This window comes from Truncatella angustata, assembly GCF_020726525.1.
Source record: "Truncatella angustata strain MPI-SDFR-AT-0073 chromosome Unknown BKA67scaffold_1, whole genome shotgun sequence".
NCBI lineage: Eukaryota > Fungi > Ascomycota > Sordariomycetes > Amphisphaeriales > Sporocadaceae > Truncatella > Truncatella angustata.
Genome location: NW_025763381.1, coordinates 2,472,812 through 2,498,949, shown reverse-complemented (window position 1 = coordinate 2,498,949; position 26,138 = coordinate 2,472,812). Strand labels below are relative to the sequence as shown.

General features: G+C 50.3%; 8 protein-coding genes across 8 annotated transcripts; 4 read left to right on the top strand and 4 right to left on the bottom strand.

Moving 5' to 3' along the window:
* Positions 1-1,093: 1,093 nt before the first annotated feature.
* BKA67DRAFT_529793 (uncharacterized protein) lies at positions 1,094-4,362 on the top strand (the record flags this gene model as incomplete). Its single annotated transcript, XM_046099132.1, has 11 exons — positions 1,094-1,247; positions 1,352-1,470; positions 1,525-1,710; positions 1,866-2,152; positions 2,204-2,395; positions 2,455-2,542; positions 2,653-2,727; positions 2,952-3,191; positions 3,241-3,786; positions 3,845-3,945; positions 3,996-4,362. 11 exons carry the CDS (start codon positions 1,094-1,096, stop codon positions 4,360-4,362), a joined length of 2,355 nt encoding a protein of 784 aa, XP_045963781.1.
* Positions 4,363-6,774: 2,412 nt separating this feature from the next.
* Positions 6,775-9,174, top strand: BKA67DRAFT_529792 (fungal-specific transcription factor domain-containing protein; the record flags this gene model as incomplete). Its single annotated transcript, XM_046099131.1, has 5 exons — positions 6,775-7,002; positions 7,385-7,467; positions 7,518-8,242; positions 8,292-8,999; positions 9,080-9,174. 5 exons carry the CDS (start codon positions 6,775-6,777, stop codon positions 9,172-9,174), a joined length of 1,839 nt encoding a protein of 612 aa, XP_045963780.1.
* Positions 9,175-9,858: 684 nt separating this feature from the next.
* BKA67DRAFT_615970 (Spc24 subunit of Ndc80-domain-containing protein) lies at positions 9,859-10,742 on the bottom strand (the record flags this gene model as incomplete). The annotated part of the gene is made up of 2 exons (XM_046105437.1): positions 10,515-10,742; positions 9,859-10,437 (listed from the first exon to the last, which is right to left on the bottom strand). The coding sequence occupies exons 1-2, from the start codon at positions 10,539-10,541 to the stop codon at positions 9,859-9,861; spliced, it is 606 nt and encodes a 201-aa protein (XP_045963779.1). The 5' UTR covers positions 10,542-10,742.
* A 503-nt stretch (positions 10,743-11,245) lies between these two features.
* BKA67DRAFT_589554 (mitochondria fission 1 protein) lies at positions 11,246-11,865 on the top strand (the record flags this gene model as incomplete). The annotated part of the gene is made up of 3 exons (XM_046104481.1): positions 11,246-11,261; positions 11,333-11,445; positions 11,539-11,865. 3 exons carry the CDS (start codon positions 11,246-11,248, stop codon positions 11,863-11,865), a joined length of 456 nt encoding a protein of 151 aa, XP_045963778.1.
* A 3,286-nt stretch (positions 11,866-15,151) lies between these two features.
* On the top strand, positions 15,152-15,439 carry BKA67DRAFT_488804 (uncharacterized protein; the record flags this gene model as incomplete). The annotated part of the gene is made up of 1 exon (XM_046096954.1): positions 15,152-15,439. A coding segment is annotated over one exon (288 nt), but the record flags the coding sequence as incomplete, so codon positions are not given.
* Positions 15,440-16,298: 859 nt separating this feature from the next.
* On the bottom strand, positions 16,299-17,078 carry BKA67DRAFT_529790 (uncharacterized protein; the record flags this gene model as incomplete). Its single annotated transcript, XM_046099130.1, has 1 exon — positions 16,299-17,078. The coding sequence occupies one exon, from the start codon at positions 17,076-17,078 to the stop codon at positions 16,299-16,301; it is 780 nt and encodes a 259-aa protein (XP_045963776.1).
* A 2,667-nt stretch (positions 17,079-19,745) lies between these two features.
* BKA67DRAFT_589559 (major facilitator superfamily domain-containing protein) lies at positions 19,746-22,296 on the bottom strand (the record flags this gene model as incomplete). The annotated part of the gene is made up of 2 exons (XM_046104483.1): positions 19,746-19,794; positions 21,179-22,296. The coding sequence occupies 2 exons, from the start codon at positions 22,294-22,296 to the stop codon at positions 19,746-19,748; spliced, it is 1,167 nt and encodes a 388-aa protein (XP_045963775.1).
* A 1,476-nt stretch (positions 22,297-23,772) lies between these two features.
* BKA67DRAFT_545205 (uncharacterized protein) lies at positions 23,773-26,039 on the bottom strand. Its single transcript, XM_046101316.1, has 2 exons — positions 25,178-26,039; positions 23,773-25,124 (listed from the first exon to the last, which is right to left on the bottom strand). Exons 1-2 carry the CDS (start codon positions 25,865-25,867, stop codon positions 23,823-23,825), a joined length of 1,992 nt encoding a protein of 663 aa, XP_045963774.1. The 5' UTR covers positions 25,868-26,039; the 3' UTR covers positions 23,773-23,822.
* Positions 26,040-26,138: the final 99 nt, after the last annotated feature.

Below are 26,138 nucleotides of genomic sequence, written 5' to 3'. Positions count from 1 at the left end.
AAAGGGTCATTGCTCAATATATGCGATGTACTGTGGAATGTGGAGCATGTGACTAGGCTCTAGACATGTCAATGTCAGTGTTATATTAACGGTTTCAAGATTGAGCAAGAATTCACCCTAATTTGTCATCTATTTTGCCATCGGTCGATCTCTCATAGATAGTGGGTTTCTCCCGTAGATTGGTCCGTTTGTTTGCCAACCAGAATTCCGTCCAGAGCTCAAAACCATTCCAAACAGGCCGGCCCCTCTAGTTGACATACCGACAACAAAGCATTGACGATCATAGTCCCTGTCTGATTGCTAACATTGTTCTACTTTTGGGCCGGGCAAATATATGGCAAACGTGAACAAAAATATGAGACAAGTGCAGAATATGAAACCAAAAGGACCCATCTACCGTGCTCGCGGTGACGTCGCCTATTACTACCGATTTTGGCCTGTTTATGTAGGATATATACTAGGAGCTTACAGCGATAATAAGTTTCGTCTCCGTACCCAACACGGGAAGCCGTAGTTTTGATGCTATGTAGATCACTGGCATGTAAGGAATATCGAACGTGCTGTGTTAGATCGGCCACCATTTGTGACAATGACGTCATGAAAACTGGTAGCTTTGGGCTTTCGTCTCGAAATGTATATCATTTGCTGAAAGAATCATCATACTCAAGATACTATAGTTACAATTGTTTTACTTACTAATGACCATCTATCATGTGCTACTACACATAGGTCCACTCGTAGACTATTATGTAACGCTTGGCGACAGGCAGTCATTCAAGTATGGGCTGATAGCTGGAACCTTCGAAGACGCCTGTGAGCGGTCCGCACGATCATTCAGAGCATTATGGTGGCGGAATGATTTTTTTTTTCGGTATTAACCAATGAGTACATTACTCATCTCTGCAACAGACGATACTAGGATTCATCCAATTACGAATGACACTTCGAGGATGTCAAAGAGTCGGCATGCCGTCCTCTTGTGCGATGTCTCTAACCTAAGCTAGGTGCTAAGTGGGGAATTAAGTCGTTACGAAGAGACATCAGTGGAGGGGCACCTTAAATTGCGGCCCTGACTCTGGCATTTACATTTGCGATGGCCCCCAGCCAGCTGTCATCCACGCCAACCCGAAAGCTTCCCGTGTCTTATGCGGTTTTTGGACAGTTGCGTCGCAAGAGCCTAAACGAAAAACATGTATCTGCAGGTGTACTGGTGGTTTCCCAGTTGAGTCCAAGTACAAACTTGCAAGGTTAGTCCAACATACGGATTGACTTGCGCGGCAGGGGAGAGAAGGTCATAGTTTTGTACGAATCATAAAATATGCGGCAAGTGTCTCACGTAAACTGAGAATAGCCGATCGCCCGCCAAACCATAACGGAAAGCTCGGCGGCAAAGCAGATCACGAAAAGCCAATGGACAACAAAGGCAAACAAAGGTCTAGGACTGGTTGTCGCACGTGTCGCTCCCGGAAGGTTGGTTCACTAGCGATCTTTATGGTCATTGAAGTATGCTAACGCGCCCTATAGGTTAAATGCGATGAACGTCCTGGCGGATGTCTGAACTGTACAAGGCTCAATCTATCTTGCCCCAATGCCAGCAGTATTGTCCGGCAGTATGAAGATCCTGTTGAGGGCTTCGCGCAAACCCAGACAGGTCTCAAGCGTATAAGAACCTATCGGTCTTGCAAAAATTGTCGCAGCTCGAAAACGAGAGTAAGCACATTTTGGGATTATATTCTACCATTTCCCCTGTATCTATGCAGTGTATACTGCCATTCAAAGCACTGGATTCTTCATGACTATTTCACAATCCTCCCAAAGACACCCTGACCCATTCTGGAGAAGTAATTCTTGACACCCATGTGTAGTGCTCTGGGGATCGCCCAACCTGTGTAAGATGTCAACAGAAGAATTTCAGTTGTATCTATGATGGCAACGAAGCGCCTGCATGGGTCGATACAATCTCAAAAGCTGTGAATAGCCATGGCGTAGAACCTCAACCCATGGATATTTCAAGAAACTCAACAAGTTCAGATAGCGCTCATGCAGAGGGAAGGCCTTCAAACAACTATCTATCAGATCCAATTGGCACGGATGTCAACAGACTTCCAGGGAACGAAACCAGCCATGTCTATTGCCCCAACGAACTCTCTTGGTGAAACCGTTCCTATACTCAATATGGTACCCAGCCGCTAACATCAACCAGGCTTATGTCGCTTGAGCTACCCGAGAAGAACAGAATAATCGTCCTTGTCGAGGAGTTTTTTGCCAATATTTACAACTTGCGTTGCTTTGGGTTTGTCCAGAAGTCATCGTACATGCAGCAATTGGACGAACAACCTTTCGAGGCGCAACAAAAAGATCCACTATTGAACATTATATGTGCCTTAGGTGCTAAGTAAAGATCTCCGCTTCTATGCTGTGTGTTCCAATAAGTCGCTAATTCTACATTCATAGGTTCTATGCGCTCAAGAGTGCTAGACCACGAGAATTGCCCGAGGACTTCGCAATTCGCGTCGGCAGTCAGTGGGCGTCAAAAGCAAAGGTATTGCTTGTGATAGACGTAAATCAAGCGTCGGTACAGAGTACTATGGTAACTACCTCACCTTTCTGTGCTGAGATCCATAAATCACAGCAGACTTACACGCATGCCAGGCGCTGGTTCTTCTACACGAGCATGATCTACGAATCGGCAGTTACGCGAGCGCATTCATATTTACTGGACTAGCCGTGCGTATGTCGCAGGTATTACAGATAAACCTCGAAAAGACGAAAGATATCCTTTCATCAGAGCGACAGCTTCAATGGTCATCTCGAGAAGCAAGACGACGACTTATGTGGAGCATTTACATCATGGACTCCGTGAGAAAACACTCATTTTCCTAGTGAAAACCATTCGTTTCGTCATACACCATTTATCTACTACGGCATTACTAATCGATGTGTTTGTGTAGTGGGTTGGAAGTGGTGCCGATGAGTTAACTCTACTACGAGAATGCGATATAAAGATTCAGCTACCATGCAACGAACGTAACTTCAACTTCGAGATACCGTGCATTGTGGAGACCCTTGAAATTGGGAAATATCTACCCTTTGTCGCAGCTGAGGACCACGCAACAGGCCCTGCCGACACGCTAGATTTACAAGCCCAGTTCATTAGACTTTCGAGTCTCAGGCGTAAAGTCATGAAGTCAGTGTGTCCTTAGTACATATGAATCAGGCTAACTATTAAGATATGTCAAGTACCATGGCACAGCCTTGCTGCCTTGGCTGCCGGAATCCGACTTTGCAAAACTTGAGATGAGCCTCCTGTCATGGTATCGGAGTTTGCCCAGCAGCTTGCAGTTCACTCGAACAGCTATTTATATGCGGAAAGAGTCTGCACAGCTTGGAGCACTACTTTTGCTTCATTGGACCTACCATCAAACTCTCTGTGACCTCAATTGTATTGGTATGCGGGAACTGTTTCCAAATCGAGAAGCAATTGACTTTCCTCCTGATCAGTCAGGTTTTCTAAAACGTACCCAAGACCGATGTCTGGATACCGCAACGGCAATATCATTGACGTTCGAGGAAGCTTTGAAGCACGGGCCTCAAGCGTTTGCAGATACCTGGCTACCTGTCATAGCTCATGACTCAACCAGGGTCATTGCGCACTATATCACTCGCAGGTTGGGAACTTCATACACGAAGTTTGTCATGATTAGGCCACATGTTGTTTCATGCATGCAAGCAAACATTGTGGCTCTTGAAAGAATGGTTCCAATGTTTCAGCTCGCGAAACCATTGGTATGGAACTTTTGGCCCCTTTTCACCTTGGCACAGCAGCACTAACAAAGATGTATAGTACACGGCAGCGTCGGACGTGGTGAAGAAGGCCAAGCTTGAGCTTGAAGATCTTACGGCCACTCAGTCAGCCCAAACTCCAGTCAGTGCAGAAAATGAACCGTAAGTTGTGTCACAAATTAAAGCCCGAGAATACTGTCTGAAATCCACAGGTTGTCTACCTCGGAATCGCAAGTTCAGTCTATGTCGGAATGTATATTGTACCCACAGGAGATCTATTGCCTAGCTCGCCAGAATATTGATGACCAAGATAAACGTGCTCCTGAGCGAGCACCATCAGAAGCCTCCAGCTTTACCGAGACGATCAAGGCAGGTGCTGTTCCCACGGCGTCACGAGTAGCTCCGCTACCCATTGCAATTAGGCGAGTGCCACTAAATAATAGTCAATCAGCTTTAGATGGTGGTATAGGCGACTCCGCGGCAGTTGGAGACAACTTCGTACTCCCAGGCAGCTTCGATAACCTCCAAGTTAGTCACATCCCCGCAGTCCTCCAGTCTACCAGAAATAGGTTGTATTAGAGACATGAAACATTCAAGCCGGCTAACTGTGCCGAAAGGAATACTACCCCTTGATGTATAATCATTCTGGCCTACCCATATAATGATCACGTTTTCCCCGAATTCCCCAACGTCACTAGTCCTGGCAATCTACTACAGCAATTTGGTTAAACATCAAATGTACCGATCGATTTTATCACCCCAGGTTGATGACGTCGGTTCACCTCGCACCACACACTGAAGGCTACAGTCTCAGACATAGGAGAAGGTCTCATAATGTAAACGCCTAGGTCTAAGATTTAGGCGACGAGCGCATCGCGCTCATGCGCAAACTATATATGTAAAAGTGATCATCTTGAAAGTGTCAGGCTACCAAGACTCTACTAGTGCACCCTGAAAAGCATCTACGGTTTATTTGGGCGCTTGAAATGATGGCACTGCGAGACATAAGCTCAAAGATATTCGTTGCAGTGCCCTGAGACCATACACTGCAGAGAACACCAAGAGTGGGTACTTGATGGCCTCTTATATCGACTATCAGGGGAACGTGCTACTATAAGATAACACATTCAAGCGGGGGAAGTCCAATTTAAGATCACGGTTTCAAACTAGTATTCCATATTGAGTTAGAATTAAGAGGCTTGCGAGTGAATAATGGAGAATAACCAATTACATTGTGGTGGTAGATTAGCTCTATTCGGGAAACATTATCTCGAATCATGCTGAAGATGCAAAGATTATATCGACTTGATGGGCGAAAAGCTGTCCTGGATCTTTGACTTGTTGGACCAGTAAAAGCAATGACGAGCCCAAGTATACCCTAGTGTTGAAGAGATTACGAGTTATCACCTGGGGCTATTATCTGAGCAGTCGGCAGATTTTCGAGGAAGAGCACGGTCTGGGTATTTGAAGGAACGACGACAATGAGGACAATGGAAAACTCCCCAGTCTCGACACTTATCTAGTCGAGTACGAAGCAATGCAAAGCCGCCCTGACTCTCACCGCGTTTTCTACTTGGAAGATTGCCCGTCCGGCTTAGCTGGAGTATCTTCATACCAGCAGACAGAAGATGCTCTTAAATATCTGACAGTGGTTCAGCATCCACAAACCAATGAGAAGAAACACACAAGTTCTGGGTTTGGCACACTCTTCTTTGGCTTTGCGCAACATGTGGTGGAGAATCAGGCATTTGCGCGTCTAGATTTCTTGCCTGCGAGATTTCCTCCAAAATTGTTCAGTTTTATTCTCCTTTTTTTGAGAGATTCTTTGCAGTGCATCCTGGGGCAGAGTTCGAGAATCTGTATTGATTCTCTTGCTGCGACTTTCCTAAATGGACTACTGGCTGAACCAGATTTACCTTATATGACCCTGACTATTGTAAATCCCCTGACTGCAGATGTGTCTTCGTCGGAGTTGTTGTGCTTTTCTTTATATATGCCGAGAACTTGCAATGCGATCCCTCAAGGATATTGAGATGCAATGGCCTAAGCACGCCATCATATCTCTGCCTTGATACTTGTGTAATTGGCACCATTGTTTGATGCCGAGCCCAGACCATTCCCTCGGCGTTCATATGAGCCTAACTTCGGATGTTCCTCTTCTTAGTCACTAATCGATATATGCACATAGCCTCGGAAAATACACACGGTATCATCGGACGACCGTAGCTGTCTTTGGTCACTATCGAGCTAACGGCTTACAAAGCAGCTTGTGACGTCAGTATAGTACTGTCTTTACTGTCTCACTCCCAATATATCGCTTCTGCACAACGGGTCAGAGTTGCCCAAAATAGGCAGTCCGATGGAGGAGAACGACGTGCCCAAGGCATTGCGTTCAGCTCCGGCTTATCTGTTGCAAAAGGCTTCTTTCGTGCTAGTTAGAGACTCGCTGGTGACTTGAGCCCCGCGAGCGGAGGCGGACCTCAATTGCGTTAGAATCCACTGTATATTTGCAAATACCGCACCCTAGTTAGTTGACGCTGGCTAGTCTGAACGACGACAGCTAAAGTCGACCAAACCTGTGAAGATCAAGTGCCGTGGAGCTGCTTGAACCTAGACTTGAAATCCGGGGGGGATGGGGTCTTGCCTTTCCCATTTTCTTGGCCGCTTTTCAGCTCCTCCTTATGTCTAGCCATTTCCCGCGTTTCTTCTTCCCAATCTTCATTCCCGGCTCAAAACCCGCACGCGAGCGACAAACAAGACGGCTCATTTCCCCAACGCATACGCTGTAGTAGGACGCTGATCACAAACCGTTTTCGCACCCGTAACATCTGCTGCTTATTCCCGAGGATTGTACACCTTCTATCAGCCGCAATTTCAAACCCCGGACCGAGGTATTACTTGCCGCGCCGGCTTTCGAAGGGGGAAAATAAGAAAGGTCTCCGGCATACCCACTCGGTGCGCCGCTGGGAATAAGAAGGATATTGCGATACAATGTCGTACGCCTCTGGGAGGCCGCATCCAAACACAATTCTAACACCCACTTCATTGGATTCGGCCCACACTGCCTACGGCTCGCCGACAGCACTGGCTGTCAAGTCCGAATGGGGCGACAGCGGTGCGAGCCCTGGTGGATCGCCAGACGAGGGGCCGTCAAAGAAGAAGCAGAAGCGCAACAAGCCAACTTTGTCATGTCATGAATGCGTAGAAAGAAAGACCAAGGTTAGTCCAAGTGGGTTTTATTGATCAATCGAATAAGATCCCATCTTATGTCACTTTTCTTCTTCTCCTTCTTCTCCTTCTTCTCCTTCTTCTTCTTCTTCTTCTTCTCCAAATTGTCAAGAAAGATGTGGACTATCTGTCCAGCGCAGAAGTCCGAAGGAGAAATGTTCATAATTCAGCCGCAAAAAGCAGAAGCTGTTCTTGACCAAGTTGTCGCATGCCTTAGTTGTACTCTGCACGTAACCAAACTCTTTGGGTAGACGAGCAAGTTACTGAGGCGAGTGGAATTTGATTGCACGTCTCGCCATTCATTTACCACGTGCATATGATATGATTATACTATACCACGCGGGATTCCTCCTACTGACAGCCCTTCCTTTAGTGCGACAGAGGAAGACCGAACTGTCTCGCATGCATCAAGCGACAAACAGAATGCAAATATGCTCATGTGGCAGATCTTCTTGAGTGAGTGCACTCATAGATTCGTGACTCTTCTTGTAGTTGACGTTGCTTAGGCAAACCACGCGGTCCGCTGCAAATGGGACTAGGATGACCAAACCTCCGAGAAGGAAGCTGTCTGGAGGAGCAAAAGACCTGGCCTCACCGATCCCTAATGTTGCCGATAGAGGGTTCTCGTCTGGGCCGATGTCTCGTGGAACTGTGGCCTCATCTACCGGGCTCTTGTCTAATATTCCCTATTCGTTGCCCACTGCATCTAAAGTTTTCGGAGTAGGGGCAGAGCACCCTTTTGCAAACTACTGGACTTTTGAAGGAAGACTCGATCAAGTCATCGACGTCATGCCCAAAGAGAAGGCGAATGCCGATCTGCTGATTGCTCAGTATTTTGAATGCGTCGATCCCGTCTATCCGATGGTGCATAGACAGACCTTCTACGCCGATTATGCACATTTTTGGACGCTGCTTCATCAAGGCCAACAAGAGAGCGCGAATCCTGCGTTTGTAGGGCTGATCTTTGTCATGATGGCGTTGGGGACGCAGTTTCAAAATGTCATAAGTCCGGCAGACGGAAAAAAGAGCGCCGAATTCTATGCTTCTGCGTCAAACCAAGCTCTTCGTGTCGGCTGTTATCTGAGTTCTGCTTCAATACAGTCCATACAAGCTATGGTACTACTTGTTTATTTCCTTATCAATGACAACCATGCGTCGGACGGGTGGTCGTTCGCCGGAATCCTCATGAGGCAAGCATATGCTATGGGTTTGCACCGAGACCCGAACATCGGTGAGTATGATTGGTCTGGACGTTGCCGTCGTGTCTAATACTGTCCCAGTTTGCCCTGACGGGAGCAAATTCGAGAAGCAGCAACGGCGGAAGCTCTGGCAAGCCGTGCTCCACCAGGATACCTTCCTGACGATATTACTGTCTCTTCCGCCAAGTGCGACACACACCGACGTCAATGTCGATGATCTTATAGACGACCCCGACGACATCGTGAGCACGGATCCTAGAGACACGGCCTATATTCGCGGCTCGTGGTCTTTGGCCAACCTAGTGCAAGAAACCATATGCAGCCCTCGCTCACTTGACATGCCCATTTGCTCGACGCAGCGTCAAAAGTCGAAGCTGATTTCCGACTTCCGCGCCGTGTATCGGTCTTTTCCGGACATATTTCGTTCGTGGGACCAGGAATCGCTCACGCATCTTGCCGATAGCAACAAGCGCATCGTGCGGCAGACGCTCTTCCTAACGAGTAATTACTACCACAACCTAATGTTGGTGCATGCCTCCGAGAGTGCAGACGTTCCGGTCAACGTCCGCGCGACTCTCGAGGCGGCGCATGAGGCCATCAATGCGTTTTTCATGCTTTACAGCCTTTTCGACCACGAGGCCAGGGTCTGGTGGGTATTTAATCATCGGGCTTTCCTTGAAGCATTGTGCATCGGTAGTGTCTTGCGCGAGACGGCCAGGGAAGTCGAACCCGACGAGGCGGACAAGTTTGAGAGGGATCCGCTCTTTGCGAGGGCGCGGTCGGATTTAAGTAAGTTGCCATCGTCGCCTTTCTGCTCCCTGCAAATTTATCACAGATGGCGGTGCGCGTACTGATATGTCTGTTTGCAGCTCGTATGATACAAATCATGCAAATCATGGCTGAAGGGGTGCAGGGGTCAGAGGTCGCCAGAACACGGGTGGCTGTCTTGAGCGAATTTCTCTAGAACAATCTGTAGAAAGCTAAACGCTACTGCATACGTGATACCCTGCGTTAGTTGTTGACCGTGCTTTTAAACAGTTTGGTTCAGTCATCCAACCCAGCAGAAGGTCCACTGTATGAGCGCATAACTATACGACGTGATAAATGGTTACTAGCAATAATTAAACTGCCTAGTCCCAAACCACATGATCAGTATGTTCGTAATGTGTATATATGTATATATGTGTATATATATTTATATTTGTACTCTTTCGCGCAAAAGCCCGGTCTGAGATTCTGGAATTGATTAACGGGAGCGTAAACTTCATAAATCACATTGGCTGGTATCAATAAGATCAAAATAAGAACAGACTCCGAACGCCTGTCCTGCCCCTCCGAGTCTTCATGGACAATCATCAGCCTGCTGCGCCCAACCGAGCCAGATCGTCTGCGACAGATGGCTTTCTTCAGCTACTGGTTCCCGTACATTCGTGCCATGACGACCATAGTTTTTCGTTTTGGCGTGGGTTCAAACAAAAGCATGGGCTGCAACGTCGTTGTGGCCAAGCTGTGCCGTTGGTGTGCAGCGTCATCGGTGCCACAGAACGGGGTCGCTCATTGGACTCGGACCCACGACTGGATCAGATCAACGGCCAACAGTTTCGCGTTTCCCCTGACGGCCTGCCGGCCAGGGCCATTTTGCTCGGTGCTACAGGGTGTTCCAGAAGTAGTTTGCGTAGAAGAACCGGGAGAAGTTCTTGTCCATGTTGACGACGTGGACGTCGCCCTTGCGATCGTTCCGTATGACGGCCTTTGTGAACTCGCCGTCCCTGCCGTCCCTCTCGATCTCGATGCCCAGGCTCCGGTAGACCTTGAGGCGCAGGAGGACCTCGTCGTCGACGGGGTCCTTGCGCCTGGCGTTCTCGGCGGCGTCGCCCTCGACGCCCTGGGCCTCGAGCTCGGCCAGGCGGGCGGCCAGGTCGGCGGCGGCGGAGGCCAGGCGCTCGCCCTCCATCTCCAGGTCGGAGCAGGCCTTTGCGGTGCGGAACTTCTGGGTGTCGAGGCGGGCGATCTCGGAGGCGTGCGCGGTGGAGGAGTGCTGGGAGAGGAGCTCCTCGTGCTGGGAGTTCAGGGTATGCAGGGTGCGGGTCAGGCGCTTGAGCTGCGTGCTCGCGTCGGTGATGCGCAGGTCGCGGGCGGATTCCAGGGTGCTCAGGGAGTCGTGGATGCGCGAGATGGCGACGCGGTCGGGCTGGATGTTGAAGTTGTGGATGGTGTGCCGGATGAGCTGTAGGGTCGGTTCAGGTCAGCGGCTGTGAGATCAATGAACTGACGGGATTGACAGGATGCATGGGGGGCGCGTACGGCAGCGGGATCCTCTTCGAGGATCATTTTGCGTGTATTAAGTGGGAGGGAACGGTGTGGCAGTTGTTTGTTTGTTCTTTTGTCTTTGGGCGGGTCCCAAACTCGTCGTGTAGTTGTGTTGTATTGTCTTGATGTGTAGTTTGTCGTCGTTGTCGTCGTCGCCGCCGTCGCAAACTAGAGTTGGCCCATGTCTGGTTTGCGGCTTGGGCTTACAATAAAGTAAGTAACTAGGCTTTGGCTTCAAAGGTTCAGATGTGATGGGAATGCGACACGCTAAGACGCATCGAGGTAGCAGCAAAACAGTGCCTGCATAGAGCTTGTCACCAGGGCCAACTATCGCTTATCCTCATCCTTGTCCTTGTCCTCGTCCTCGTCCTTATCGAGATCAGCACCAGCATCAGCACCAGCGGTCTGCAGTACACAGGCAGCATACGGGCACAGTACGTGGTAAGTGGACGGCACTGGCGGTAGCGTACAGGGTGCGTCATAACTGCTCGCCCGAGCCACCAGCCAAAAGCTGAGAGAGCACATGCATTTTTGGTCCGTCGATTCAAGCTTCCGCCACACTTCTGTTACCACCCAAGGTATCCATTTGCGAGTGACATTACCCGAAGCCTTTTTACGCGGCTGTTACGACAAGTCATTTGGCAAACTCCCAACCAGACTGCCCTCTTTCTTGCTATCATACCGACATCGATACGCCGTGAGCTGCCCTCGAAACGCATCCCACAATGACCGCTCTACCGCGTGAGTTAATCCTCCTTTGCCCCTCCCCTTCTGGTGACGCAGCCCCAAGTAGCTAACATGGCCGCAACCAGACGCCGTAGATGCCGAGACGCCCCTCAAGCCCTCGGAACTCCAGGTTCTGAGGGCGCAGTATGAGAAGGAAGGTGACATGGTTGGCGTGCAGACAAAATTCAACTATGCGTGGGTATGTCTTGTCCTGTGGCCCATCTTTGTCCTCTTCCACCACCTGCCAACAGCCCTCCCGCTGACATCCTTCTCTCTCTCTCTCTTTCTTTAGGGCCTCGTAAAGTCCGACTCCCGAAACGACCAGCAGACAGGAGTGCGCCTGCTGTCCGAAATCTTCCGCGTCTCTCCCGAGCGCCGTCGCGAATGTCTGTACTACCTGGCACTGGGCAACTACAAGCTCGGCAACTATGGCGAGGCCAGGAGGTACAACGACCTTTTGCTCGACAAGGAGCCCATGAACATGCAGTCTGCCGACTTGAGGAGGCTGATTGACGACAAGGTGGCAAAGGAAGGCTTGATGGGTGTCGCCATCATTTCTGGCGTCGCCATTGCCGCCGGCGTGGTGGGTGGCATTCTGTTCAGGGGCCGGAGGAGATGAAGCCGTTCAGGACCTGAGGGAGCGCAAGAGCGAGAGGAAACAACCAGCTGTGATTTTGAACGGCGTTTTTACGGGGCTTTGGGACGGGGCATCTCCACGTTCTAGCACATCTGTTTATGCATGGTATATATTATACGGGCGGTCGCAACTCTTGGGATCACACCCAGTCTGAGCATCGTTCCTGACTGTTACTTTACTTGACTGGAACACGTGCCATGGCTCCATGTAGCCATCGAACCGAACCGCACGGCATCTTCAGCCGCTGGTGTGCAATGTTGTTTGGTTCTAACCTAGACTAATGAACGGCTTCGGCGGCAGGAATGATTCTAGACGACGATTGCACGGCAGCAGTGATAATGATAGGGTGTGCGTTGGCGGCTTGCAAATTTCGACACTCGTTCAGCAACTTGTTTGGTCCAGTAAAAACACACGAACATTCAATTATCATCGCTTTGGCTGCCCCGTCAATGCAAGTCCAGATTCCACACAGGTTGCGCCACACATCACCTCCAGAGTCCCTACAGTGCAACAGGTTCTAAGGTTAGGACACGGACTTGCTAACGTGGCAGCCGTGGCTAACGCGATTGAAAGTGCCAGAGTGCCCCACGGATTTTGGCTTCGCTCCAGGCCCTGACCTAGCCAGCTCCTACCCTAGATAACCAGCTCAAAGAAGCATGACGAAAGCAGCGGAACATTCACTGCTGTACATGACCAACCGACATGACATGGGCCCCCATAACATAGCCTAGGTTAGGCAACTCACAGTAAGTAGCCCTGGAACGTACCGTGACTACCAGGTGACTCGGATGAGCTGGCTGGCTGCTGACCTGGCTTTCAGGTGCGGTTGGCTACATACAGTATGTATGCTGAGTTGGACCAGCTCCTCGCCAACCTGCACAACATTCTCAACTTCTTTGTTTCCTGTACAATCATTCTAGAAAAGGAGTGGCCAGTCACCTGTTCTCCGTCCACCCCATTGCCTGTGGTCCGCTTACCCCCAACACTATTTGCACAGATCTACTCAAGGCCCTGATGCGTTTTCTGGTCCGGTACCACTGACGTAAGTAAGTAAAGCCATCTCGAGCCCAGGACCCTGCATGTACATGACACTATACCACACTACACCTATCTTATGGTGTTCGATCCATACTATTTGCTACGCAACGGCAGCTACTGTAGGTAGGTACTGTAGTGGTCTCGTCAGGGTCAGCTTCATCGTCCCCGTCAGCGTCCCGGGTCAAGACTATCGATAGCGCAACCGGTGCTGTGTCGCACTCGTATGGTATCGTATCCCGGATGACCATGACCGCGACCATGACCATGACGCTCAGCATCGACCTCAGCTGCCAGTGAAGCCCGGAGTGCTTGTCTTTTGCCTTCTCTCCCGATCCTCATGGCCACGCCATCTGCAGTTTTGAAACTGACCTTCAACTCTGTATTTAGTAACCTTAGCTTTCTATTTGGGGGGCGCATTCACTTTCCGCAGAAATAGAAACTATTTACACCACGCACTCAAGCAGGTATGCGAACCCCAACGTGACTTGCCCTTTTCCACATACTGTAGCGATACAAACCCGCCATCCTACAATCCTCCTGCTGCTAGGAAGCTTGTCTTCTATGCCAACAAACCACCCACAAATCGAAGCCACGCAGCAGCTGATGAAATCGTGCAAGCTCAGAGTCCCGACACCCGAAAAAGCACACGCAGCCTGACAAGCACAGAGTCATACTTGTACAACCACGGCCTCTGCAACTGCAACTGCAACTGCAACTGCCATTAACCTGCACCTGCACCTCTACTTGCGCCTACACCACCACCAAGTCAAGTCAGCCTTGTCGGGCCCATTGTCCGACAGGCTCAGACCAGCCAGTCACATACCACTGCCCCTCTATTCCACCATTACGACTTGCTCGCACTCGTCGACCAGCCGGCGATTGCTCAACGTCCACATCTAGAGTCTGCATCGGTCAGCTCTCACCGGCTTACTAACAGCGCGGCACCCTCGTATCTCATTGTGCATTAGACAAACAGCGTATACAAAACTCTCACTGCCAGAGCCTCCCTACGTCGATCGATTCGGCTTGGCAAAGAACACACCCTCAGCCGACGCAGAGTCAGCTGATAACAACGCCGCATATTCTTACGACTTGGGAAAAGCTCGCTTCGGCAAGTCTGGCTTTCCGCGCCATCACACTGGGCGGCCTTGCACTTGGCCTGGGACTTACAGCACTTCTCGGTAATCGAGGAGAGAGGCCGCGCCAGATGTCCTCCGGAGGCGAATCTACAAGTCATCACCTCGACGCCTCTGGCGGTCGGGAGGTCGTCTACTGCCACCAATGTCAACACGAGTGGTATCGGGATAACGGCGGCCTGGTGTGCCCCGAATGTGATGGAGAAGCCACTGAGATTGTAAGCTCCGCACATCTTCCAGGCCTAGACTCAGTATCAGAGCCGGAACCATGCTCTGATACTGGTTCTGATTCTGATTCGGATTCAGATATACATATGTTCACTCTAACACAAACTACACAGGTCACCCCTGAAAACGACCCTCGAGAAGTCGGTGTTGACATATCGGCTCTTGCCCACCTTCATAGGCACCACGGCCGTGACAGCGACGACGACCCCGATGAGGAAGACATAGACGATCACATCATGGACGGACATCCCTTCCTTTTTGGTCAGCGTGCCATATTCCGTGATCCCGAGAGACCCGGAGATGGCAACCGTACTCGCAGTGACCCTCGTGATGTGGGCCAGATCCTCAACAGTTTTCAAACCTTGTTGGAAAGCGTTGGAGGTGGCCCGAGAGCTTCTGTTGGTCGCTCAGGTCCAGAACAACTATTTCCGCCCCAAAACGAAACTGGCAGTCCTGGGCGCGTCCAGTATACCCGCTTCTCTGGTCCTGGATTTGGTGCAAATGTGACCACTTTTACCATAAGCTCGAACGGTGGCGGCACGCACACTACTGTTAGAAGCAGTAGCTCTCCCATGGGTGCAATGGCTGGCGGCATGAATCCAAATGACCCTTTCCAATCGTACGTCTTTCCAACACAGCATTTTCTTCTTTGGCGCATTACTAACCAGGCGTATAGGGTACTTGGTAACATCCTTGGGTCACTGGGGCCTCCACGGGTAGGCGGGCATGACCCCAACGACCCCAATGCTCCCAATGCTCCCAATATTGCTGGAGCGCCAGCTCATGACAATGAACCCTTACAACCGTTAGGCTTACTGTTGCAGAATCTCATGAGCCAATTCATGAACCCAAACGGTGTTCACGGTGACGGTGTTTATACGCAACAAGCCCTAGATCAAATTATCACACATCTTATGGAGGAAAATCCGCAGTCAAATGCCCCGCCCCCAGCGTCAGAAGAGACGATCGCAAAACTGCCAAGAAAGAAGTTGGACGATCAGATGCTGGGAGGTGAATCAAAAGGGGAGTGTACCATTTGTATCGACGATATGCAGCTAGGGGATGAAGCCCTCGTGCTGCCGTGTAAGCACTGGTTTCATGAAGAGTGTGCAGTCCTCTGGCTGAAGGAGCATAATACCTGCCCTATTTGTCGGGCCCCTATTGAGGGAGATGCAGCTGGTCAAGTTGGTGGTGCGCAAGCAGCTCCTGCCGCAGCAGAGTCTTCATCTTCTGCTCAATCATCGTCCGCCTCGATGCAACGACCAGAGGCCGAGCGTCGGAGGTCTAATTTGCGCCAGCGCGGCTCCGAGCGGCTCGCGAGCATCCGGGATGAAGCCAGCTCATCGGGTCTCAACTGGAGAAGTGCTTCATCTCGGCGGACATCAGATTCCCCACCCCACTCCAATACGCAGCCGGCGAGTAGAAGAGTTAGGGATCCTTCGCCGTCGGCCCACCGCTCATCGCGCAGTGACGCGAGTAGCGACACAGGTAGTGGGGGTATATTTAGCCGGATACGAAACACCTTTAGAGGGGACAGGCAGAGCTAGGTAAGTTCCTCGCACTGCCGGCATCAACTGGAATTTCCCAGCTGGGATACAAACTGTGTAATTTCCCTCACGACTACATGTATGGTAGGATACAGCTCACGTGAGGGAGCTCTATAGACAAACTGTCCTAGCCAAACAAGCTTCGATACGATGAATTGATGCTTTATGGGAAATTACTATTGAACTATGTACAATATCCCTGCGAACGTGATGGCAGGGTACAGTCTTGGGCCCAGTTCTGCCGAATAGTATGAATGGCAATATCTGCAATATATTCCAGTTTTAACCCGCCAACAATCCGGAACCCAATCCTTACTCCCGAGGACCTCAAATGCAGGGTCATAATTCATGATTTCCCAAACCAGGGAATACGCTATAATTACAGAGATTGTACTGAAATACTATAAGCAACAATCTCCGAGTGGTGCCGAATAGAGCGTCATAGTAAACAAGGGCAATTACCAAATCACGCGGCAATATTCCTGATGTGCGTCGAATCTACCAGAGGAAAGTAAGAGTCCTGCCGCTCGAGGGTTTTCAATGGCCCGGCTCGAACCCGCGTCGGTGTTCTGCTTCTGGGACTGTGTGGGCTCAAAGTCGCTCCTGTTGTAAGCGGCCCAGGACTGTGGGGCCCTGATCTCGCACCAAGGCGTACCGGCGGCGAGGCAAAGTTATAACTGTTTGCAAATGACCCGGCATGTGTATGTGAGCGGTAGTGGTGCCTTTGGAGCTGGTGGTGATCCTGCAACTCGAGCCTCGCGTTGAGACTGTCCCACGCGTTCTCGTTCGTCGTGTCCCGGCCGTCGTCCTGGATCCTCCAGCCGCCGAGCCCCTCGAAGTCCCTCTCCAGCGCATTCTTGTGGCTCGGCTCCAACAGGACGGCCCCGGAGAACGCGACGCGCGGGCCGGCGCTGCTGGTGCTGTCCGTACGCCTCCTGGTGCTGGATGCGCCCCTGGAAGACGGGGAAATAGATGATCTCGCCGGGGATCGGCCGCTGGGCGTGACTGGCCTGCTGGGCCTCCGGCTCACGGGCGGCGATTCAATGTACTGGCCTGGAACCCAGCGGTCCCAGAGTACGTAGCGAGTGGTCTCCCAGGTCATCTGCAAGTAGACATATACAAGCCTGGCGGCTAAAACCGAGAAGGCAAACCATGTTGTCCAGAATGCGAAGGCCGCCAAAGGGATGGATACCATGAATAGGAAAGAGCCGACTAGGATGTGCACAGGATTGATGAAGAACGACATGATGTGAGACATGCGTGATGGTGATGTAAGTAGTGATGGCAAGGCAGTTCTACTACTCAGGGAGTTGGTTGTTGACGTGATGTCGAGATGTATAACTGATAGCTCTCAACAACGTGACTTGGTCCGTCGCCAGTCCATTCCATGGAATGGACTGAAAGTGTTGATGAATAGCCACAACTGAAATAATGAATTCTCACAGACCGTTGTCATGAAGTATTGAATGAGCAACAGATCAAAAAAAGGATATGATCAAATCCAGTAACCGTTTGTCTACTCGATACTTGGGAGGTAGTACAAGAGCGGAGGTTGTGTGAGGGTGGTGTAAGCACTCGGAGAATCGGACAGCTATTTTAGCCTCTTGTAGACCTGAATCGGATCACCAAAGGTTTAGAAGTATATGTGGTAGCAATCCTTCACTGTCAATGGAGCTCATACCCCAGGAGGGCAGCGCAATTGAAGTCCCGATCGTGATTGCAGACAAAACCGGAAGGCAAATGCCTCCAACGCTTCACATAAACAAACTCTCCAGTCGGGAGGGCACGGGTTTCACATGCCAGCCCTGGAGGGCGATAAAGTTCTCTCGCACGTTTGCGGATGTTAAAAGCCGGCGCCACGCCTGCGCTCACGCAACCACAGCAGTACTGAGTGCCTGGCCCATATTGGCGAATATGCAGGCTTGCACCACAGTAAGCCAAAGCATGCAGCTAAGAACAGGTAACTTTCTTGGATGCAGATGCAGGCGCTTGGGAGACAGAGGCGGATTCCAAAGCTGATGGAGCTCCTGCGATGTGTGCTTTAAAGAGGCTTGTCACCTAATAAACGGACGTTGAACCTGAATGTTGCGGCTGTCCCAGACATCATGGGTGCTCTGTGAAGTAAAGTAGAAATGTAAAAGCTATCTTTCATGACAGATAGGGGTAGGAGAGCATGCATCAGGCAAGAACATAAGAAGATGAACACTTGGTCAGCAATCGCTACGGCGCAGCCCAAATACAGTCTGTTAACCTAGATCAAGGTGGGGCATCCTGGCGGGGAATTATGACGAAACAGAAGCCCGACTGTTTGCATACTTGCCCCTTCGTCGCAACGAGCCCTCAATAGCGACAGCAATATAGCAGAACAGAAGCTTTGTCAGACGTAGAGATCTCAGACGCAGTAAGCGGTCAGCGTTTATATGCCACTTCTCTAAAGGGCCAGAAAGAAACCATCAAAAACAAAATCCTGCTGGGTCATCCAAGGTAGCATTGACAAATCGATTATCGCATTACCAAATTATGGCAGACACTAACTACATATCTCGATTTCAGGGTCCAAGAGCCTCAGTAGCATCACAGACCATTGCTGGACCTAGACTGCGCCGATCAAATAGTCGATCTTGCACACTGACCGGGACAACGCATTGACACCGCAGCTAGCAGAAGCTGGGCTCTGTTTACGAACCTTACTCCTGAGCTTTGGCAATCACACCAGATAGGTATAGTGATATTTCTTTTCTTGGTCCGTTTTCCTTCCTCTCAAGTGATTTGTAAATATATCAGCAAGCTGAATATGGGTAATGGGAAAAGTCACTATGATTCGGAGCTGATACAAACATGTCCACGTAGTCGAACTATTGTGGTGTCTGGAACGCATACGATTACCTCGGCAGAAGGGGGCCCGCAAAGCCCGTGACCGTTTCTAGGCCAGAGATTAAATCGACGATGTGTCAACAACATGATGCTGGAAATACTTTGGGGGAAGCAGAGTCTGATCAGAGATGGAGCACTACGTATTCTGAGGAGCCCTTCCCATGGGACATAGGGGTGTTTGATGCTCACTGTCACCCAACAGATACAATGGCATTAGTGCCATCCATTTCTCGGATGAAGGCTCGCGCTCTGACTGTCATGTCGACAAGATCCCAAGACCAGGATCTGGTGTTCAAGGTCACATCGGAACAGGGAGTCGAGAGTCAAGAAGTCCTATTTTCGGGTGAGCCGATTGATCGACGCATCATCCCAGCATTCGGGTGGCACCCGTGGTTTTCGTACCAGATATTTGATGATACTGTGCCTAACCCGACGTATGATGGAACTGAAGAGGGCAAGACTATCCACTATGACAAGATTTTGTCCCCGGCGCCATCATCCAAAGACGGATCTTTCAGCGTGGGGCTGCAAGAACCCCAACCCTTGTCCCAATTCATCAACGAGACAAGATCTCGACTGGAACTGTACCCTCAAGCACTAGTGGGCGAGATCGGTTTGGACAAAGCCTTTCGGATACCAGAGAGCTGGACTTCGACAGAGGGGATCCAGCAAGACGAAGATTTGACGCCAGGAGGACGAGAAGGAAGGCGTCTCAGTCCGTACCGCGTCAATCTCGAACATCAAACCATGGTTCTAAAGGCGCAGCTCCAATTGGCCGGCGAGCTGAATCGAGCAGTCAGTGTCCACGGTGTTCAAGTTCACGGTGCCTTGTATAACGCCATATCCGATTGCTGGAAGGGCCACGAAAAAGAAGTCCTCTCACGACGCGAACAAAAGAAGATTGCAGCAAACGCCGAAAACTTCTCCGATGACGAGGAGGAAATTCAGGATGACAAATCGAAAAAGACAAGCCAGGATCAGCAAGGAAAGCCATATCCCCCGCGGATATGTCTTCACTCGTATAGTGGCCCGGTAAATATCATGAACCAGTATCTTCACAAATCTGTCCCAGCAAAGGTGTTCTTTTCCTTCTCTGTGGCTATCAACTTTGACCCGGAAGGTGGGGACAAGAACCAGAAGACTGAGGAGGCAATTCGTACCTGTCCCGACTACAGGATACTGGTCGAAAGCGATCTACATACGGCAGGAGATAGGATGGACAACTACTTAGAGGCAATCTGCCGAAAAGTCTGCGAACTCAAAGGGTGGGAGTTGCGAAAAGGAGTCGAGCAGCTCGCTCGCAACTATAGAGAGTTCGCTTTCGATGAGTCACTTGATCGGACCTGAGATTTTTGATTCCACGGCAGATAATACACGTAGATACACAGTTTTGGGGGGAGGGGGGTTCTGGGCTCCTTTGAATGGCTAAATGGTACGCATCAACAATGTGCTTAACCGTGGAGCATTGACCATATCGCGATTACCGGAGTAACCAATGAACTTTTTTTCTTCTACTCCTTCCCGTTGTTTGGCACCAACACTGTCTGTCCTGTTGTTCGTGGCGCTGACTTGTTTGGGCCTTGTGATAGATTTGATTCACAATCTACTATTTGGTCGGACTTGACTAGACCCATAGCTTTGTTCACGTCCTACCGCAATACTCTTTGAAGCAAGTCACAATGACACCAAGGCGGAGACTTTACTTGAGACCAACTCGCGACGGATAATACGTCGCGGATCTAGATGTCGATATCACAGATGCAGAGCGACTACTCCTAGCATGTGTATTCGAATGACATTTGTCTTTGACGACGATTGCTCAGCTAAAGGCGCTGAATTGGTTCTTCGTGACCAAGGTGACAATTGTCCGGGGATAGTCGGAACGTTGACCATGGCTGAACCATGCCCAATTCACATAGTGTTCAGATCGTACTACCATTTTGTGGTTTTGTCCCACCAATTTACAATCTACGGATAGGATAACTTTGAAGTGAACTATCAAAGACTATCATTATGGTAAGCAAGACGGGCAACGCCTCTGTGAGAGTCCATCATAAACACAGGTTAATAAGGTCAAGCTTTGATGGCGATAATTCGTTAGACAGAGCTTTCATTTGACTGAAATAAATTAATCTAAATGGTTTGTAACGCCTGATACTCCATCGCCATGCATAGCAGAAATCTGCTTATATACTTCACTCACTCCTTGATACCTTTTCTCTATCTTCTAATTCCTCCATGTATAATGTCTAACCTCAAGTACTAACTGCAAATTTACTCATACTTCTCAACCTCGCACCGGTGAAATATAGCACCCAGATGCCGACAATACCGATGGTGCTGAGTCCGCCGAGTAGAGTCGTGCCCCGAGCCACACCCAGGTTGGCGAACATGGGTCTCGCGAACAGGATACTAGCAAATGCCAGAGCACTTCTGAAGAAGTCGTTTCCAGCAAACAGACTCGCCGCGTACTGAGGATAGCTGAGCGGAACGTACACAAAGATACATTGCATGATGACAAAGACGGTCGCACCGTAGATCGTGATGCCGATTGTCGGCACGATCCAGTGGATATCAGGTCTGGCGGTCCATGCAAAGATGAACAGTCCAATCGTGGGGCCGAATGCGGCGATCAAGGCCGGCGTCAGACGCGACTCCTGAACAGGGAAGCCCTTGGCGGCGATGCGTGGGTTGAGATAGAAGTAGAGGTACGAGATGTACACGGCGACGCCGATCAGACAGGCGACCAGGATGCACAGAAAGACGAGCCCGATCTGGCCGTAGTCCATGCCGTAGTAGACGGGGTATACAAGCGGAAACACCTCGAAAAAGGAATAGTAGATGCCGTAGATGATGGCGCTGTAGACCTGTACAAACAGGATCGCGGGGTCCTTGATCGTGATTTCGAGCGGCTTGATCAGAGCATCTATGATCACGGCCCGCTTGTCGAGGCTGCGCTGCTCGATCTCGGACTGGGACATGAAGCGCGGGTCGCCGGTGAGGTTGCGCAGGCGCCGGGCGCGCTGGAGCAGGAGCGTGGGCGTCGAGGTCTCCGGCAGGAAGAGGAACATGACCAAGAAGACAGGGACGGAAGCCCAGAGGATCTCGAGGAGCGACCACCGCCAGCCCATCACGGGCACCGAGAAGCCGGACAGCAGGGGTCCGAGTGCAGGCCCGCAATAAGCGGCGGACACCCAGGCGATCAGGGCGTAGGGCACCGAGACCATAGAATACATATCCGCGAGCGAGGCGGCGCCATTGGCAAGACACGGCGAGCCGAAGAGACCCTGCAAGAAACGCAGTACCATGAGTCCCTCGTAGTTTGTGACGAAGGGGGTTGGTATCGACACAATCACGAAAAGGAACATGGTCCATGTGTAGACTGGGTTGCGGCCAATTGACGGTAGCTCACTCAGAGGCGAGAAGAGCAATGGGCCAATGCCGTACCCAAGGACGAAGAGAGCAAGCCCCAGAGCGGCACGGGTTTCATTGACGCCAAACTCGTGCATCACGCCCTCCGCTGACGTAGTATAGATTGCAGATGAAGTGTAGACGACAAACGTGTATACACAGATGATAATCGTTACCATGGCTCGGCGGAGGTTCGACCAGTTGTGAGGATTTTCTGAATCGTCGGTGAAATACCAGTCGACCAAGATCGCGCCATCTTTGGTCTTCTTGGGTGCAATAGGTATGCTCTTCGTCTTCTCAAGCTCTATGTCTTGAATTGCGGATGCACTCCGCGTCCGTATTAGTGCAGCTGGCGTAGGACCTGTTGTAGTGGTACCATCAACATCGTGGCTCCTGCTCTCTTCGTCGTTGTTCGTCGAAGAGACTGACGAGGAGTCGCTGCTCGAGTCGAACATGTCTGGCGACGTTGCGACCTTTGACTCATTTTCCAGCGCTTGGGTCCATAACTCGGGCAAGGAGAAGTTGGGCTTCTCTTCGGGGTATTTTAACATGCGATTTCTGGTTACCAGGCGTAGGAGTTGCCCGATTGGGGCATCGCGAATCAAACTTGACATTGTCTTCTTCTTGTAACAGGCTCCTGAGAAGCCTACCGAGAAGACCTGGAGTTTGTAGTGTTGGCTTCGTTGGTTTATGCACAATAGATATATGAGTGATGAGGTGCTCCTTCACTTAACTTGTGGCTGGTGGTATACTGTTATCAATGAACTCTAAGACTGTAAGTAGGCAGCGTACTTATAGATACATGAGAACAGAGACATCGGTCTGCTTACGGATTTAGGCATCTTGTCTCCTACCTGGTATTGCTAATCGCCTATATTAGATTTTCAAATCGGAACCTAGCAGAACTTCTCAAAACACTTCATGGCATAGATTTAGTAGTTTTCGGTACAACTAGTCAGGTCGATTACCAAGCTCGAGGAAGAAAACGCCTGAAAGAATCGTGTCTAGTGAAATAGTGCGGGACTAGCACACTTTATCTCCTGAAGCCTTTAAAAGGCGTCCGTACTGCTTACATTTACAACCCTATACGATTCTGCAACATAACCCGATCTTACTGACAGAATCGTTGCAGATACTAACCCAAATGACGCTGTCCGTGCAGTTAAACTCGATCGAAGATCACCTTATGTCAGAAGTACAAAGCCCATCTAGTATGCACAGGTGCAAATAAAGGTATTGTTGCAGGAAGGTCTATCGTAAAGGTCGTGAAATGCGTCATTGCATTTGTAAGCCTGCAAAGGTTAATGAAATCTAGTAGTAGTGCGGATTCACTGTGGAGGTTCATTAGAGTTTGCGACACGCTACCCGGACGATTAAGGATTTATCAGCGTTAACTCCAGCAGTACGGGACTGTATATGAGTGGAAGGAATTCATCTTGGCTGTGAAACGTGCCATTGCATCATGCTTGGCATTAGTAAAAAAAGAAAAAGAAAAAAAGTTTGGAGTCGACGAAGTCATCGATCTGGATAGGATGACTTAGGACCTGTGCAGAGAGATGCTGCATATGGTCGTATAGTTACAAAATATCGAAAGTATTATCAATGAGCTCTCGCACGTCGGGGCCCTAACCGCATGGCGGACTAATTGTATTTGTTATACAGTTGGTCAATGGTACATAATAATAACAACATGCATATCCCCTAACTAGACCGACGGTGTGATCGACTCCGTTGTCAATTGTGTCATGCCAGGTTCCAGAACCGACTGCACGGTTGTTGTTCTCGCTTCGTCGGCGATCAGCTTTTCTTGTTTCGCCTGGCGCTTCTTTTGCACGGCTCGGATTAGCACGTCAATATCAGCATCTGTGATCAAATTTCGCTTTTTACAAGCGGCGATGATGCCCTCAGTGCGGATATCTTCTGCCAAAATAGACCTCCTCAATAGTGCCAGTGCTGTTCTCCGGCTGATCCACCAATTGTTCGAGAGACCGTCAGTCTTGCTCACTCCCATTTTGTCAAGGTATCGGAACGCTGGCTCGTAGTTTGAGTTCAGTGTACTGATAAAGATGATACGATCATAGATCGATTCATCAAGTTCAATGGAGAACTGTTCCATCTCGGCCAGAAGAAATCGCATCGACTTGTGCAGAGTACACTTTTCAAGAAGAATACTGTAGGTTTCAAGACTAGGTCCACCAGAGCATACCTGGTGAACGGTGCGGTAAAGATCGAGCGCGGCCTTGAAGTTGCGGTGAAACAGAGTTGCCTCTAAAACAACATTAAAAGCTGCGATCGGAACATTATTGTTCTTTCTCAAGTCATGTAGGATTGCCAATGCTTCATCTGTTTGTTCAGGTGAACCCCGCAACTGCAGCCAAATCGTGCGAGTGCTGGAACGATCAGGCTGTAGGCCAGCCTTGGCCATAAGGCACATTGTAGAGAATGCGCGTCGAAGATCGTTATCTCTTGCTTGTATCTCTAGCAAGGCCTCAAAGTGGTGCATGCCAAGCCTGGAGCCCCGGTCCGACAGATATTTAAGGACCTGCATGGTCATGGTCGCATCGCCGTTTCTCGAAGCAGCATTGAGGACGTTGATGGCGACACCATCGGAAGGAGCAAGTTTGCCCAGTGTCACCACACGGTTCCAGAGGTATCTGATGCCCTCATAGAAGCCATCTCTACTGAAAGACTCCAAGACAAACTGCCAGACATTGTGCGGCATGCTTGCAGTGGGCTGCCGCAGCCTGTGCTGCATAACCATGAGTGTTTCTTCATGAACACCGATTTCTCCGAGACTAAAGATGAACACGTCGTAGAGCCAGGTTGGAATAGGAACCCCGGTTTTGTGTAGCTCTTCAAGTTTCTCGAAGGCCATTTCCAGCTGACCATCCCGAAGGAGGCCAACTGCAATTGCAACATGTCCATTGAACGAGGGCGGATTCCATATTGCTTTCATCTTGTCGATAGTCTTATTGCGTAGTACATAGTCTGGATGTACAGCAAGAACCTGTGAACGATATCAGCCCTTGGCCAGGAGAATGATCGCGTATGAGCACTGACGTCTAGCACGCTGTGGAAGATAGCCAGTGTCGGCAATATGCCCTGAGCGTCCATTTCTTCGAGCAGGTTAGCCACGACTCTGGCCGAGCCGTGGTGCGGGTCCGCATTTGCTTTTATGAGGCACTCGTAGAGGAATGCATCTGGCTTCCTGTTGCGCCGCGTTACAAGGTAGCGGACAGCATTGCAGATGCCGTGGTATTGTTCTTGCTCCGTGGTGAGCTCGCGAAGTCCCTCGATGATTTCCTCGGTCTCGACTTGATCCAATGCTTCGTCGGGAAAGTTCTGTCCGTTCGGGAAACGCGGGCCATCGAAGAATGCGGGGGGGAGCTTTGGACGTCGTTTCCACCTCCGAGCAACATAGCGCATGCGATCGTGTTCAGAGGCATCTGATGAGGCTGCGAACGTGGGCGCCCATTGCGAACCGCCCTTTCGTGACGACCTTTGACCTTGTTCGCTCGGTTCCTTGAAGACTGGCTTCCATATGCGCTGGGCCACCGGTCTGTTTGAATTCGAAGGTCGTGCACGTGTGATATGCGCCCCGGTGGTCACGCTCCTTCGCTGGGTTGTGGCAGGCTGGCTTCGAGGTACACTGCTGCCGGGTCTTTGCAGCACTTTCGAAAGCGCGGCAGCATCGATAGAGGGGCATAAGCAGCGCCAAAGGCCGTCGAGCACAATGCGCTCCCCCTGCATTGCATTCGATGAGCGATTGGGCGCGAAAAGTGTCGGCGCCGTTATTGAAGGGATTGACGTTCTACTATTTCGGAGATTGGAGATAGCTTCGTGCCTCAGCGATATCGGTCACGTGATGGACCTCAGAACGGCAACAGATATGTAGAAGCAATAATTTGACTGAGGAGTGTCTGACAGCATGTTAACCAAGCTTCGTGGGATTTTCACTGTGAAAGCTGGCAGGCAACTACTTTTAGATACATGCACTGCAATAAAACATTTATCAGGTGTC

What these genes read in the sequence shown, in the direction of transcription:
- BKA67DRAFT_545205 (XM_046101316.1), bottom strand. Translation starts at nt 25,867, where the DNA reads ATGCAGGGGGAGCGCATTGTGCTCGACGGCCTTTGGCGCTGCTTATGC. An exon ending in TCTTCCACAGCGTGCTAGAC is followed by an intron (nt 25,125 to 25,177) that starts GTCAGTGCTCAT and finishes TATCGTTCACAG; the next exon opens with GTTCTTGCTGTACATCCAGA.